Raw genomic sequence first — 15079 nt, 5'->3', positions numbered from 1 at the left:
TTCTGCAATACATACGATTTATTATTATTTTTACATCAGGCATGCAATCGAACTAACCCATGCGATATACTATATTTACATTATGCACTATTTTCGGAATCTGTCGTAAATGAACCATTTTCTGAAATTAAATAAAACGATTAACAGATAATTTTAAATTAACAAAACAATTTTGTATTTCCTATATTCACATTTGTATTTGAAAAATATATAAATGAATTGAAGTGCAATATACTACACTACATACCGAATAATTAACAACATGAAAATAATGTACATGTTTAGAAAACTGAGAATGATATGCAATTAGTGAACAGATACATAATGTACGAATATTGTACAATGAAATAATGTCAAATTAGTGAACAGACGCAGGGGGATAAATAATGTGCCATTGCTTAAACTACACAGGATGCAAAATATGCACTAAGTGAATATAACCTAGAAATAGAAAATTATGTGCAAATCGGTAGATAAATGTACAAGGGAAGAATATTGTTGAGTTCAAGAATAATTAACTTTTTGTGAATTACATGCGCATTAAGAATGTTGTTTAGGTTGACATGTTTGCAAGGCAAAATACTAGATGACTTACCATTTAACCAATACATAAATACCTTCGCTGATGACCACATGCGCTATCATCTAATTTCCATTCACCGCTGTTCCACCTGTAAATATGAGCAAAAAAATAATAATATTGCAATTCTATGTTGTAAAGACGTTTATGGGAAATGTTTTGTTGGTGTAATTCGACAGTCACCTTTATAATTATAATTATAATTATGTCATCATCAATCACCAACAAATTCACACTCACCCCAAAAAGAGGCAGGGACCACTACCATTGGGTTCATTTGCGTGAAACAGTGTCGAATCAACTGCGATTTTTGAACCACCAGTGAAGGTAATTGTATTGCCTGAAATATTGCCATCAACCCAGTAATTTACATTCTCTCCATTTGTTGCCATAACAACCTGAGCACGTTCCAAACTGGCCTGGTCAGTAACTTGGTATAGAGCTCCAGACGCACATTGAGTTGACGCTAGATACGCTGTGTCCGAACTAACCACAGGCAATGCTATATGTAACATGAGCATAATAATAATAATACGCCTTGACAGTACACAGTACACGCGTATGTCAATTTCAATATAGTAAAATGCAAAATACAGTGATTATATACACACATGCAGTCAAAAAAACTAACATGGAAATCATAACAAACCAAATGGTCGTCAGATGGGCAATCCGTGTTCGCGTCTAGACAAAAATATGACATGCATCTGTAATTTTATAATAAAAACATAGATCAGCCTAGAGTATTACTTGCAAGTATAGTACTTTCAACTGAATCGGTGATATATTAGTGAGGAATTGGCACGGTCATGAATTTAACTGAAATGACTGCCAGTCGGTCATGTTTGTACAAATTGAATATATACAGTATATATATGACCTTCACTTATATTCAAATAGTCAAAGTAAGTCAGATACAACGTTGAATATAATTTAAATTATATTTTACCTGAACATAAATAGTTCAGCTCGTAGTGACATGATGAATCATCCATCATCCAGTAACCATTATTATGCCTGTAGATTATGCAATAATGAGGTTGTTCTGGCAAAGTGGTGATGTAATTTTGATTTAGGATATTAAATGTAGCCGGTTTTGTAGAATGAGTTGATAAAATAAACCGACAACTGCATACCTTGTTATAAACACGCACCATGCACATATTTTTTAGTATAACAGGATGGCATCAATTGCCATTATTTTGAACTTACCACAACTGCAGACAGGAACCACTTCCATTGGGTTCATCATCGTGAAATAGATTTGAGTCAACCGCCATTGTTGAACCATCACTGAATGTGATTCTAGAGCCGTCAATACTGCCATCAATCCAGAAATTTGAAGTATCTCCATTCGCGATTAGCGCAGAGACTGCCCAATTCATAGTAGCAAGGCTATTCACTTTGTATGGCGATGCACACTGGTTATTTTCCCAACGCTTTGATTCCGTGCTGATTTTAGCTCCACCTGTATAATTTATTGCGAGAAACACAAACGCAATGAAAACAAATAATAAACACAGGGTAAATTTATTGAAAATTATAAATATTTTCTGACAAATAAAATGTGAGACACTTAAATTTTAGTTGAGTTTCTGATTCTGTAATGATTTTATTAATTTCAGTAAATGTGCAAGAGCCTACATTTGTATATCTGAGAGTCTTTCTAATGAACAAACGAATAAACCATACTGATCAACATCTGGCCAACCGTGCTAGTGCACGGCTAGGGGAGTTTTCTTGACTTCAAGATAATTAGTTGGTAATTACCCACAATTATTTGATGATGGATCATGAAATATCGATTTCATTTTCTTAGCAGCTATGTCCTACAAATAACCAGAAATATACCTGCCTGGGCAATCGTAAATTATATTAGCTAGCAGAATATCAGCAGTACTGAGATGCTCATCCTGGCCCATTTTATCTTGGTCTTCTGGATTATTTGCTGTTATTGTATCCAAACCATTCTTGCTGAAATACTGAATTCATTTATTGGTATGTTAACATAGCACAACACTTATAAGCTGACGTGAGTTCATAACTGAAGTATCAATATGCTAAGTTAGTTAGTTTATGAAATAATACATGTAGAAAAAAAAACAATATCGTTATAGACAGATGCATATGTAGAATTGATGATTTAGTTTATCCCCGTTGTGATTATCACTGTAAAAAAGCGTGAATCTCATTAGATTAGTTTGTATTTAAACTGTGTAGTATCACCTCATGGTATGGATTGTCAAAGTCCAAGTTCAAATAAGAAATGATAAACGTATTATTACCTTGGGACCATAATGCATTAGAGACCCAACGTCGTATGGCACGTTGTATGAGTTAACATTGTTTGCAGTATATTTATTGAAGTTATGATCTTGACCCGATTTAACATTTCCCAAGTGAACTGTAACATAATTGTCTCTGTCGTCACGACTTTGTTCATGCCAAAATCCTATTGCATGGCCAATTTCATGAGCGATAGTTCCTCTCTATTGGGCAAAATAATAAAATATCCAATAAGTCACGATCTGAAAAAAGATACACACCTTTCACCTTTGACAGTCATATATTTTCCGTCAATATTTTAGTATATCATATTGCACAATTAACAATTTAATCGTGTCATCCCACGCTGTATCGCATAGTGCGTATACAACGTTACGCCTATTTGGTCCAGGGCAAACGTTCAACATTACTCATCATCTCAAAAACACAACATAAATATAACTCACCCATTCACATCCAGCCCCTATGGAAATGTTTTGTGGGAGTTTACCGGTATCGCCGACCCACGACCAGCACCTACAAAGGTAACACAAATGCATCAATAACCATATAGTAATTGAAATAGCAACACGAGATAAGGAGTTCAACACTGATCGGTGATTCAGGCGTTATCTGAAAGTTACAAAGCTTTTTACTATAACAATTGTACATCATCTGATACCAATGTCACATCGTACAAGACATTTTGAGGTTTGTATTGAATTTGAATATTAGATTTTAATACACACCGAGTTATTCAGTAATGTTAATAAACGTAGTTGTCTGCCCACATTCTTGTCAAAATACTATGATATTCATTTGTTACTTAAGGCTTGTTCCTATGCTAAGGATGATTCTAAACCAAGAGACAAAAAGGGCGTTTAAAGTGCCACAGTTTCACTGATGACCTATAGTCAAATACAACAGCTTAGAATATATATGCCGTTTATTTACACCTTGAAGAAACACATACAATAAACAAACAAACAAAAGAGTACCAAGACCATAAACAAGTTTTAAAAAATAATAAATATCACGAAACATTTAAGTAAAATGTTAAATGCACATATGCTTTGTCTTCGCATCTTGGATGCATCCAAATTAACACTTTCCCACAATAGTACAATTCATCAAAACGTACAAGAAAAATTAACAAGAGAATGGCTCGTGGTGTTAATCAAAGAGAAATTCCTAAATTTGCACAATACTACTAGATGTTCGTTGGGCGTGTTCCGACATTAAAGTGAAGCGGACTGATGATCGGCATTGAGTTCAAAGCCTATCTCTGTTTGAGACGGAATATTGGTGAATATTCTACTCTGTACTTGCATTCAAAAACAGTCTGGAGAGACAACAGTGGTCCCGAGTGTGTTGTTCTGTGACCTGGCACAACACGATTAACTTGCCACAGAACTATTTCCTCGGATTCAAAGACACCGCAAAAGTACTAAATCGCTTTAACTGCATCTCACCAACATTAAATCTAATATATTAAACCGTTGACGTTTCATTCGTCTTACTATTTGCAAAAATCTAAATAATGTTAACGGACCTGCCCTCACCCCCAGGACACAATGATTAGTAGCATAAATAAAAGTGTAACAGTATTTGAATAGAATAGAAAAGACAGCAATACGCCACTAAATATTGCAAAATTGTGAAAAATATGTTATCTTTTTAGCCACCTTACCCGTCTGCCTTTATAAATTCTATTCTGTGTTGGTTTGCGTTGACCGAATTATATAGCGGGAATCTAATACAAGTGTTGCTCTCCCAATATGCAAGCGCTTTTCTTATTATACCACCATCATTTCGACCTATAATGATACAAATATATAGAGTACATAGCGAGAAACACAAGCACAATGCAAAAAGACACAGACAAAAGCTGCACAGGGAAAATGAACATCATCCTTACTTGAATCCGATATTGCATAAGGCACTTCGGCATTTGGCCAACGATAAGTAAGATCGGCTTTAGCCTTTCTATCAACCACTCCGTTTGCCTCCGCCTCTACAATTGCTACAATAGCCCCGAGTTGTTCATCTGTTAACTTCATATCGGATTCCAGGGTGCCAGGACTTGGTTGCTCTTCAGGAGGTTCGTTTTGTGTCTAATAAATAATTTAAAATGATTTTTAAATAATAATATACTTTATCTGATTTTTAGTTTTGATTTTCAAACGATGGGAAGAATGTTCAAGGTGTTTCATTGGGCTAACACGCAAACGTTCGACTGTAGAACGTCTACTACTTACCGTATATGTGACAAACGTAAAAGTCGCTAGCATTACAAAAAATACGGATACTGCTTGAATCTTTGCCATCGTGTTCAGTTCGTCTCACCAGTATTCGTGTCTGTAGACAAACATCAGTAGTATATATGTCTCATTAAAAAGTATTTTAGTTGAAACAAGGAACGGAAGCTTCTATTTCATGTGACAAAGATGGACGAACGGAACGGGCAAACATTCTGCTTCATATATTATTTTTTTTTTATTTTAAGGGACATGCGCATTATACTTCTTTAGAGGTTTTGAACATATCAATATGGTACAGCGTAAACCCTTTAATTAATAATTCACTTAACATGCTCACTCACATATGTACAGCACACTTGATAGCCAGCATATACGAAGGGTATGGTATCATCAAGAACGTGGAGTAAACTGAACTCGAGTTAAATACAACATATCTCACAAAATGTGCCACACTAGGAAATCCGGTTACTCGGAAGTATGGATATTATTTACGTAGCAGTTTTCAATCGCGTTTATGACAAAAACGATATCAAAAAATAGAAAACCTCATATATTATATTACGGAATGAGTAAGGTACAAATCACATATCAAATCAATCTGAGTAGTAGCGTCAAAAATAGTTAACATATCAATGTAACGAAAGATTACGTACGCATTCGTTACAAATATGAAATTAAAATCACGAAATGAATGCATTTAAATTCATAATGCATTAGAACAATATCGAGATAATATTTTTATTTTGAGATGACTTTTTCAAACAAAACTATTCGAAAATAAATCTCGCTCGCGATTTCAGTTGAGAATTCTGCTCGCTCGACAGTGGATCAATATGGTCGTATTGCTCATAAACAGGTAAGATTAGAACAAATAGTAAATGTAAAAAAACACACACACACCAAAAAACAGATTTCCTGTATTTGAGATCATGTATATCGTAGCCACATGCATGCAACAAAATATACCATACTCACATGAATCTGTCCACATTCGTAGAGGAGTAGATGTCAGGCGAATGAATTAAAACTGTAGGCACACTGCTGCATTTATAATAATATTTGCTCAGTTTTCGTTGCGGGGGTGTTTGAAATGATTTACATATTTCTGACGTAAAAAATCCTCTATATCTCACCCACGTAATGTGATAATAAAGCATTCCAAAGCAAAACATGGGGATACAATTCCAAACAAAATTTAATGCAAACAATCATTGCTTCATGTCTCTTTGCTGACTATTCACATTACGTTTATTTGTCCATACTCTGTGTGACAATGACATATGTTTAGCGGTTTCATCCAGGAGCTTTACGCTAGTGCATTTATTTGTTTAACATTTTTTATTATTATACCTCATAGACGTAGGGAAAGTATGTAATTTATCAAAATACACAGCAATCATCGTCCACTGCTAATCAACGATCTGCAAAAGACGCAAAAATCAGCTTCTCAAAATCGAAATCTGATAATGTCCTATTCAATACAAAGTAAAATGTGATCGCATTTGGAAAAATGTGTCATGGTTGCGATTTTAAAACGAATGTAAAGTGTTTATGGACGTTTCTTTGTCTGTAAATATATTTCAAGGCAAAAATCATATTCGCCATTTTGAATCAAAATACATTTCTATCAACTCATTAGCTACGAATGGTTTACTAAGGCAGTGTACATCCATTCTAATTACTAATTTAAAAACAATAACTATTAGTTAATTGTATCTAAGTATATTGCGTTATTTTATATTTGATGTTTGCAACAGAAATTGTCTCTGTTTACATTATATGCTAACGTTTTATTTTACTAGTATAGAATAAAATTGTGCGCGTTGGTAAGCTCTTGTATGTAACGTGTTATGTGATTGGCCGAGACGAATAATCCGCAATCAGAAAAATTAAAAAAAAATATTAAATGCTTATCTTATCAGGTAAAACAAAATTACTAGTAATAATTTATGGATATGTTTGTTTTGAAAATATGCAAACAATTTGCTCGTAAACAAGCGTTAAAGTAAATAATAAAAAACATTATTATCGAACATTTATAAATGAATAAATATACTATATTTAGCATAATATAATATAATATAATATGTATATCACGATTGCCAGCACATACAACAGTTTCCATTTATAGCCAACTCATGCACACAATTGTATCTTGTGAATGCGCAACTTAACGTCGAAATGTCCCCCATTATGTTAAATAATAATAAAAAGAAAGTGAAAATGAGTAAAATTGTGGCAGAACTTCCAAATATATATAGCATTGATACCCGTTTCATTTTCAATGATTGGGGGAATTATCCATGAGACCCGAACGCCCTCAATAAGTCGGGTTTGGATATGTGAGTAAGGAGCTCTCTGGTATTTTTTTGTGGCCTGATAGCAATTCCCAAATTGATTATACGACAGTCCTCTGCCTTCTTAAGTCAACGAAAACATCATTTCGACCATCATCGTATTTCCATTTCCCGTAAATGGAATCGTTCGATATTATTTTTTTAACTGTTTATATTTGTGCAGGTATTACTTTACCCTATTCAGTTGTTTATCGTCCTGCATATCCAATACATATCAAAAATATACATGCGTTGGAGCGTTACCGATTGTCACCAAGGAAACGCAGTACAGTGAAATCGCTCAAAAAGAATTTTTTTTTAATTTTTTTTTTTACATGAAAATATTTTAATCAGTGCAATTACAATTCTAAATATCAGGACATAGCTAATTAGTTACATCAATTATCAGTTCAAAATAAGTAAAAAAATATACGGACAGAATCTTTTTGTCCAGGGGACGAAATACCCATGAATGTACTCAAAGCACTAGGGTTTCTAATCAATCTAGAAATATCATACACAATATAAACATAATGTTATCCTTGCCATGCAGTCACACACAGTGGACAGCATGATTTTATAGTCATGTTGACCTTGTCAACGTGATCTCAGTGGAAAAGCACATCCTCAACCATTTTTCAGTCTCTGATAATGTTGATAATATTTAGAGAAATATCGAATAGATTCCCTTTATACAGAATAGAGAGTAGGCGGACGACGACGCGAAAAAATGTTCACGTGACCCGCGCGGCCATTTTGTGGCCAAATTCGGTTTAGCCAGTCTGCGTGCTCACGTATTTGTTCAGTTCAAGTCTACCACGAAAATGTTTGAATTTGTTCACTAAAAATTCCGGTACACTAATATACACCACACGGGTTTCTAGATGTGCAGATTTCCTTTAGACTCCAACTGAAGTAAAATCTGGGTGAAAAAAAACCAGCTGTGTGGGATGGTAGCCAACTTCATCTTCAAAGCTTTGCGACGTACTTACGAAAAAAATGCGAATTTACAAGGTACGGAGGTGTATATGCTTCCTAAAACTTAAAAGTGAAACAGTTGTCATTTGTGAAATTTTTGATTTGACATGTAAAGACTAAGAAAGTGCAATATCTTGGCAAATTTTTATTTTGATTAATTCCAAAGAATAAATGGGTGTTATTATATGTATTTGAACTGTGTAAATGTATTCATCATGCTAGGTTCAATTTGAACGAATATTTTGATCTGACGAGTGCTTACTTGATTTAAACAAAAATTAAACAATGAGCAACCAAAATAGACCAGCCGTATTTGCCAAGCATGGACATGGCTACATACATGGACTAAGCTAATGGTCATACATGTTTAGCCATATTTTTAAATTTTCTTGTTGCTAGCACATCTGCAGCAATGTCATTACCATTAGGTCAAATTGTGAATCTTTAAAACCTAATTTTGAAAAGCAATGCATTCGTGGCAAATAATTATAAATATTCATGAAATACAAGGAAGTTCAATACTGTTACAGGGATTGCATAGTGGGTAAGAGATTACTTCAGTTTGGGGTATTGTGTAGACTATATGATTTTCATAATTAACAAATGTGCAATGTTAACTTGTAATAGGATATTTCATAAAGATATGTTTTTAATGAAAGTATTAAACTCATTTGCACATTTGCGTCCTCGACAGTTAGAAAGTGGGCGTACTGATCATAAAATGCAGCTGAAGAATTCTGAAATATTGAATAGCAGTACATTGTATTGAACATTCAGTTTACAATAGGTCAACAATATCTTGAATAGCTTGACTATGTACATGTTGCAATAGGACTTGCCCTGTATTTATACAATAATTTGCAGTAATTTTTATAAGTGACAGTGAAATTTTTTTTGTCCGATGGGGGCACCAAATTTCACCGTTCTGGAAATGTTGCGAGACTGACATCAAATTTAACTGGCCCATGGCCACCAGACCACTGCTAGCATTTAGCCATGCATACAGATGTTTAGTACACATGAAGAAAATTGTTTTTTAATACACTTTAAATGTGATATGTTCGTTGGAAGCTAAACAATTTAGATTTTAATCCTCAACCAGTACTCCAGATTAATTTTAAAAAGGGTCTGAAAATGAACTGAGCAAATAGAGTAATTTATCACGAAATTGTATACTCCCGTTTGAAAACTTGTGTAATTTGTTTAGCATCAATGAAAATGTTGTATTCTCAATTATTAATTTTGATAGCTGTATAGTATCATTTGATCTGTTTGTACCTGGATATGTTGCTAAATGTGGTTAACCGATAGAAAAAAATGAAAAAGTTTACGTTACAGTATGCTGGAATGAGTGAGAACAAATATGTGTGTGGGTCCATGACTGCATGTTTTTTGAGGGGGGTTATTGGCTGTCGATATGGTATAGAGGTGTAGCCCGCACTGCGAAACTTAGAGAAAATGACATGAAATGCAAAAAAAAAAAAAAATTAAAATAGTGTTTGAAAAAAATAAACCCAACATTTTATCTTCGACTGTGAATTTTCGACAAAGAAAGATGAAAGCTGTTACAAGAAACTGGAAATAAAAAATAAACTAAATAAAACAATTTCATTACAATACTGACATGCTTTATACCCCTAGCAAAGTTTATAAATAAATAAAGCAAAACAGAAATCATGTATATGAAAACTATCACTTCTACAGTGGGAGAATCCTTTTTTTTTTAAATCACATTTTTCCTATTATGCTTTTTAACATCTCTTTATTCTATTTTTATATTATAGTTTAGTTTATTTAGCTAATGTACTTTTTATGATTTGTATTTTATTTTCATCACTTATTATTAATATTGTTTGTTTCACTTTTTCCATCTTCCTGCTCTCCCTTAAGCCGAAGAGGTTCTATATACACACGTGCGCACACCCACATACGCAGCGGTTCACAATTGCCCCCAAAATGGCGGTGTGTTCTCAGTTGTCGCTACTCTCTGTAGAAATGGACTCTATTATCGATGGGACCAGAACGCCCCATGCAGTCGGGTTTGGATATATAGGTAAGGGGCTCTCGCCCTTGGATCTCTGGTAATATTGTAATTTGGCGTAATTAGAAGTCTAATTAATATGGAAAAGCTAATTAGATACATACATTAGATGCTCAAAATATGTACAAATGCATAAACACAGAATCTATTTGTCCAGGTGCTCCAACAGCCATGAATATACTCAAAGCACTAGAGTTTCTAATCAAGCTAAAAATATTATACATAATTCAAACATAATGTTATCTTTTCCATGCAGTCACTCATGATTTTATAGTTACATTGACCTTGCCAATACGATATCTGAGGAAAAGTAGCACATCCTTAAGCATTTTTCAGTCTCTGATAATGTTGATAATATTTAGAGAAATATCGAATAGATTCCCCTTATACAGAATAGAGAGTAGGCGGATGACGACGCGGAAAAATATGTTCACGTGACCCGCGCAGCCATTTTGTGACCAAATTCGGTTTATTCAGTCTGCGTGCTCGCGTATTTGTGCAATTCAAGTCTACCACGAAAAGTTTTGAGTTTGTTCACGAAAAATTCCGGGTTGTTGTGCACTAATATACACCACACGGGTTTCTCAATGTGTAGATTTCCTTTAGACTCCATGTCACACGCAACGTAATATTACTGTAATTGGTATAGTACAGATGTGATGATTCAAATACCAAAATGGCAACAGTAACAGAAAGACTTCCATGGCGGCGATGATAACAAACGAACACGGAGCCAACAGATGAGGTTTCAACTGGTACTGGTATTATTATACTCTGCAAACATCAAGTACAATAACGCGGTAAAACTCCACTACTCTAATAACTATGTAACGCTGGGATATAAGACATATAGACAACATATAGAGTCCAATCACATATCCGGTTCTTTTTATTTCCTAATTCTGTGTGTATATAACAAAGATATACTACAGAAACCTGCATACAGAAGTATAGAAAACACTGTTAAAAATAAATAATATCAGTTGGCCCTAAAATGATGACATCATGCGTGGGATACAAAATACATTTCTATTAATAACTGAAGCAACCCAAACTGCACATTATTATTGTCAAAATATACAAAATCAATACAATGTCATATCAGAGAGATGAAATACTGAAATAATGCATAAACAAGGTGTTTATATACACTACAGTATGAAGAAACATTTGCAAAGATTTGTTGTATTATATAATAAATCAGGCAATTTAAACACTATTTTACAGGCTCATGTACTATAAATGTATATCACTCACCCCGACAGGACGCAAAAAGACAATTTCTGTCCTCAATTCACAATTTCTAGCTTCAAAATATCAGAACATATCAGATCTTAACACCTGTTTAGTAATAAAGGAGTAGTGTAATATTCCTAGTGAATTGCAAACTTAAGTGCAGATAAGTATGACTTTTACAGATAAACAGTGCATAGAATTAAATGAATAGAAATACCTCTTTTACAATTTGCAAAATGTCACGAAAATATCACACACAGAATCACTATGACAGGGTGTCACTTCATGAGCAATCGACTCAATTTTTTGTAAGCAGTAACGCACAAAATACCGAACAAAGAAATTTGTGATCATAAATACAGTCGTCTGCTCAATACACGAAATACAAAAATGTATACAAAAGTTAAAACATCTTCAAAAACACTAACAAAATGGCAAATAAACTTAATATACAAAAGAATCAAATCTTACCAGATACAAATTCAACAATAATACGGTTGGATGGCAAAGATGACAATCAGATTACAGCGGATAGAATCTTGCAATAAAGTTGGTAAAATCTTTTGGTAAACAAATATGGCGGAAAACAAATGAAGTGCGCATGCGCGGAGGCTAATGGTTATAACACAGAATTGCGCCCTCACAACTAGATACTTAAACTCCAATACAATTCAACGAGATCTCCGATCTGAACTCCTATATATACCCCCACAGTCTATAAATAGACCATTACATCAGCATACATAATGAGTCTGGAACTTACTACAAATTTATAGAATGTTCCATTACCTTATATTGCCTTCTACAGTGTTCTATTACCTATTCAACCAGTTTCTAAAAAAACATCTAGAATATTCCACCCAGATACAGTACGGTTCTAGAACATTCTCAGTGACACGGAAGTGGTGAAGAAAATCAGCCGTGTGGGATGGAAGCCAATTTCATCTTCAAAGCTTTGCGAGGTATGCTAAGTTACTGTTCAGTCTTATGTATGATATTCGTTGCTGTGAATTGCTGTTTAGTGTTGTGATTGGGAACGTCAAAGACATGGTTTAATAATATCAAGATTCATGAACAGAAATGAAAAATATTTAGTCTTTGTTACTTTACAAGGTACGGAGGTGTATGTGCTTTCTAAAACTTAAAAGTTTTTTTTATTTTGATGAATTCCAAAGAATAAATGGGTGTTATTAGATGTATTTGAACTGTGTAAATGTATTCATTATGCTAGGCTCAATTTGAACGAATATTATGAGCTGAATAGTGCTTACTTGATTTAAAAAAAATGAGCAATCAAAATAGAACAGCCGTATTTGCCATGCATGGACATGGCTACATACATAGACTAAGTTAATGGTCATACATGTTTAGCCATAGCTAGCTGAAGTGAAATTAATCATATTTTAAATTTTGTTGCTAGCACATCAGCAGCAATGTCATAACCATTAGGCCAATAATTGTGAATCTTTGAAAACCTAATTTTGAAAAGCAATGCATTCGTGGCAAATAATTATAAATATTCATGAACTACAAGGCAGTTCAATACTGTTACAGGGACTGCATAGTGGGTAAGAGATTACTTCAGTTTGGGGTATTGTGTAGACTATATGATTTCCATAATTAACAAATGTGCAATATAAACTTGTGATAGGATAGTTCATAAAGATACATTTCTAATGAAAGTATTTTCCTCATTTCTAATGCAGGCACATTTGGATCCTCGACACTCGACAATTAGAAAGTGGGCGTACTGATCATAGAATGCCGCTGAAGAGTTTTGCAATATTGCTTGATATTCTGAATTAGCAGTACATTGTATTGAGTTTTATGTAAAATAAAAAACAATGAACATTCAGTTTACAATAGGCCAACAATATCTTGAAAAGCATATAAAATAGCTTGTCTATGTACAGATTGCAATAGGCCTTGCCCTGTATTTATACAATAATTTTCGGATTTTTTTTATAAGAGACAGTAACATATTTTTTGTCCGATGAGGGCACCACATTTTACCGTTCTGAAAATTTTGCGAGCCGAACATCTAGTTTATCTGGTCCATGGCCACCAGACCACTGCTAGCATTTAGCCATGCATACAGATGTTTAGTACACATGAAGAAGATTGTTTTTTTAATACACTTTAAATGGGATATGTTCGTTGGAAGCTAAACAAATTAGATTTTTTTAATCCTCAACCAGTATTCTAGATTACCTTTAAAAAAGATCTGAAAATTAACTTAGCAAATAGAGTAATTTGTCACGAAATGTTATTCCCCCGTTTGAAAACGTGTGTAATTTGTTTAAAAGCATCCATGAAATTATACTATTCTCAATTATTAGTTTTGACAGCTGTATAATATTATTTGTTCTGCTTGTACCTGGATATGTTACTGAATGTGGTTAACCGATAGAAAAAATGAAAAAGGTTACGTTACAGTATGCTGAGTGAGAACAAATATGTGTGTGGCTGTGTGTTTTTTTGGGTGGGGGGGGGTTGGCTGCCGATATCGTATACAGATGTAGCCCGCACTGCAAAACCTAGAGAAAATGACACGAAATGCAAAAAAATAAAATATCCCAACATTTTATCCCCGACTGTGAATTTTCGACAAAGAAAGATGAAAGCTGTTGCAAGAAACTGGAATTAAAAAATAAAATAAATAACAAAATGTCATTACGATACTGACATGTTTTATACCCTAGCAAAGTTTATAAATAAAGCAAAACAGAAATAATGTATATGAAAACTATTAGAACGCCCCCATGCAGTCGGTCTTAGATATATTATAGTATATTTTATACTATTTTGTATTTGTTTATATTTGTGCAGGTATTACTTTACAGTATTCAGTTGTTATCTTTCTACATATTCAATACATATTAAAAAATATACACGTTTCAGAGCTTTACAGAATGTTACCAAGGAAACACTGTACAGTGATTAGTGGATCACGTGACCATGACAAGGAAAAAAAGAACAGAAATGTCTAAGGCATCGAAACCACCCAGAATATCACTATGTACACCGAAATACATACAATAGGTCACGTGACAGAAGTGGTACATGTCGTTATTCGCACATCGGCCTCGTGAGGTTTACAAGACACTTACCATATGCGCTGCTGTTTCACGTAAAAAAGTATGGCGACTCGTGTGATTAGCCATAATACACTAACATTTTTTTAAGCACATCAAAATAGATTTTTATTTACATGGAAATATTTTAAGTTGGCGCAATTAGAAGTCTAAATAACACGACAAAGTTAAATAATGACATATATTAGGTCTGGTTAATGTAGAAACGCATGCAAATTTGGTGCACATTGTTGACACAGGAGTGTCGCGTGCAGAAGTGGAACTGATGCGGCAAAAACGACCTTCAG

General features: G+C 33.9%; 1 protein-coding gene across 1 annotated transcript; it reads right to left on the bottom strand.

Moving 5' to 3' along the window:
* LOC100368726 (zinc metalloproteinase nas-34-like) lies at positions 1–6179 on the bottom strand. Its single transcript, XM_006816129.3, has 12 exons — positions 6082–6179; positions 5104–5203; positions 4764–4959; positions 4536–4662; positions 3313–3382; positions 2866–3069; positions 2436–2562; positions 1793–2048; positions 1530–1597; positions 821–1082; positions 596–671; positions 1–121 (listed from the first exon to the last, which is right to left on the bottom strand). The coding sequence occupies exons 2-11, from the start codon at positions 5170–5172 to the stop codon at positions 599–601; spliced, it is 1452 nt and encodes a 483-aa protein (XP_006816192.2). The 5' UTR covers positions 5173–5203; positions 6082–6179; the 3' UTR covers positions 1–121; positions 596–598.
* Positions 6180–15079: the final 8900 nt, after the last annotated feature.

The sequence above is a fragment of the Saccoglossus kowalevskii genome, chromosome 9, assembly GCF_978046115.1.
Source record: "Saccoglossus kowalevskii chromosome 9, keSacKowa6.1, whole genome shotgun sequence".
NCBI classification, from domain to species: domain Eukaryota; kingdom Metazoa; phylum Hemichordata; class Enteropneusta; family Harrimaniidae; genus Saccoglossus; species Saccoglossus kowalevskii.
The sequence above is the reverse complement of the archived record's forward strand: the minus strand, read 5'-3'. Positions and strand labels throughout refer to the sequence as shown.

What these genes read in the sequence shown, in the direction of transcription:
- LOC100368726 (XM_006816129.3), bottom strand. Translation starts at nt 5,172, where the DNA reads ATGGCAAAGATTCAAGCAGTATCCGTATTTTTTGTAATGCTAGCGACT. An exon ending in GGTTCCTGTCTGCAGTTGTG is followed by an intron (nt 1,598 to 1,792) that starts GTAAGTTCAAAA and finishes CATAATCTACAG; the next exon opens with GCATAATAATGGTTACTGGA. An exon ending in GCTGAACTATTTATGTTCAG is followed by an intron (nt 1,083 to 1,529) that starts GTAAAATATAAT and finishes TGTTACATATAG; the next exon opens with CATTGCCTGTGGTTAGTTCG.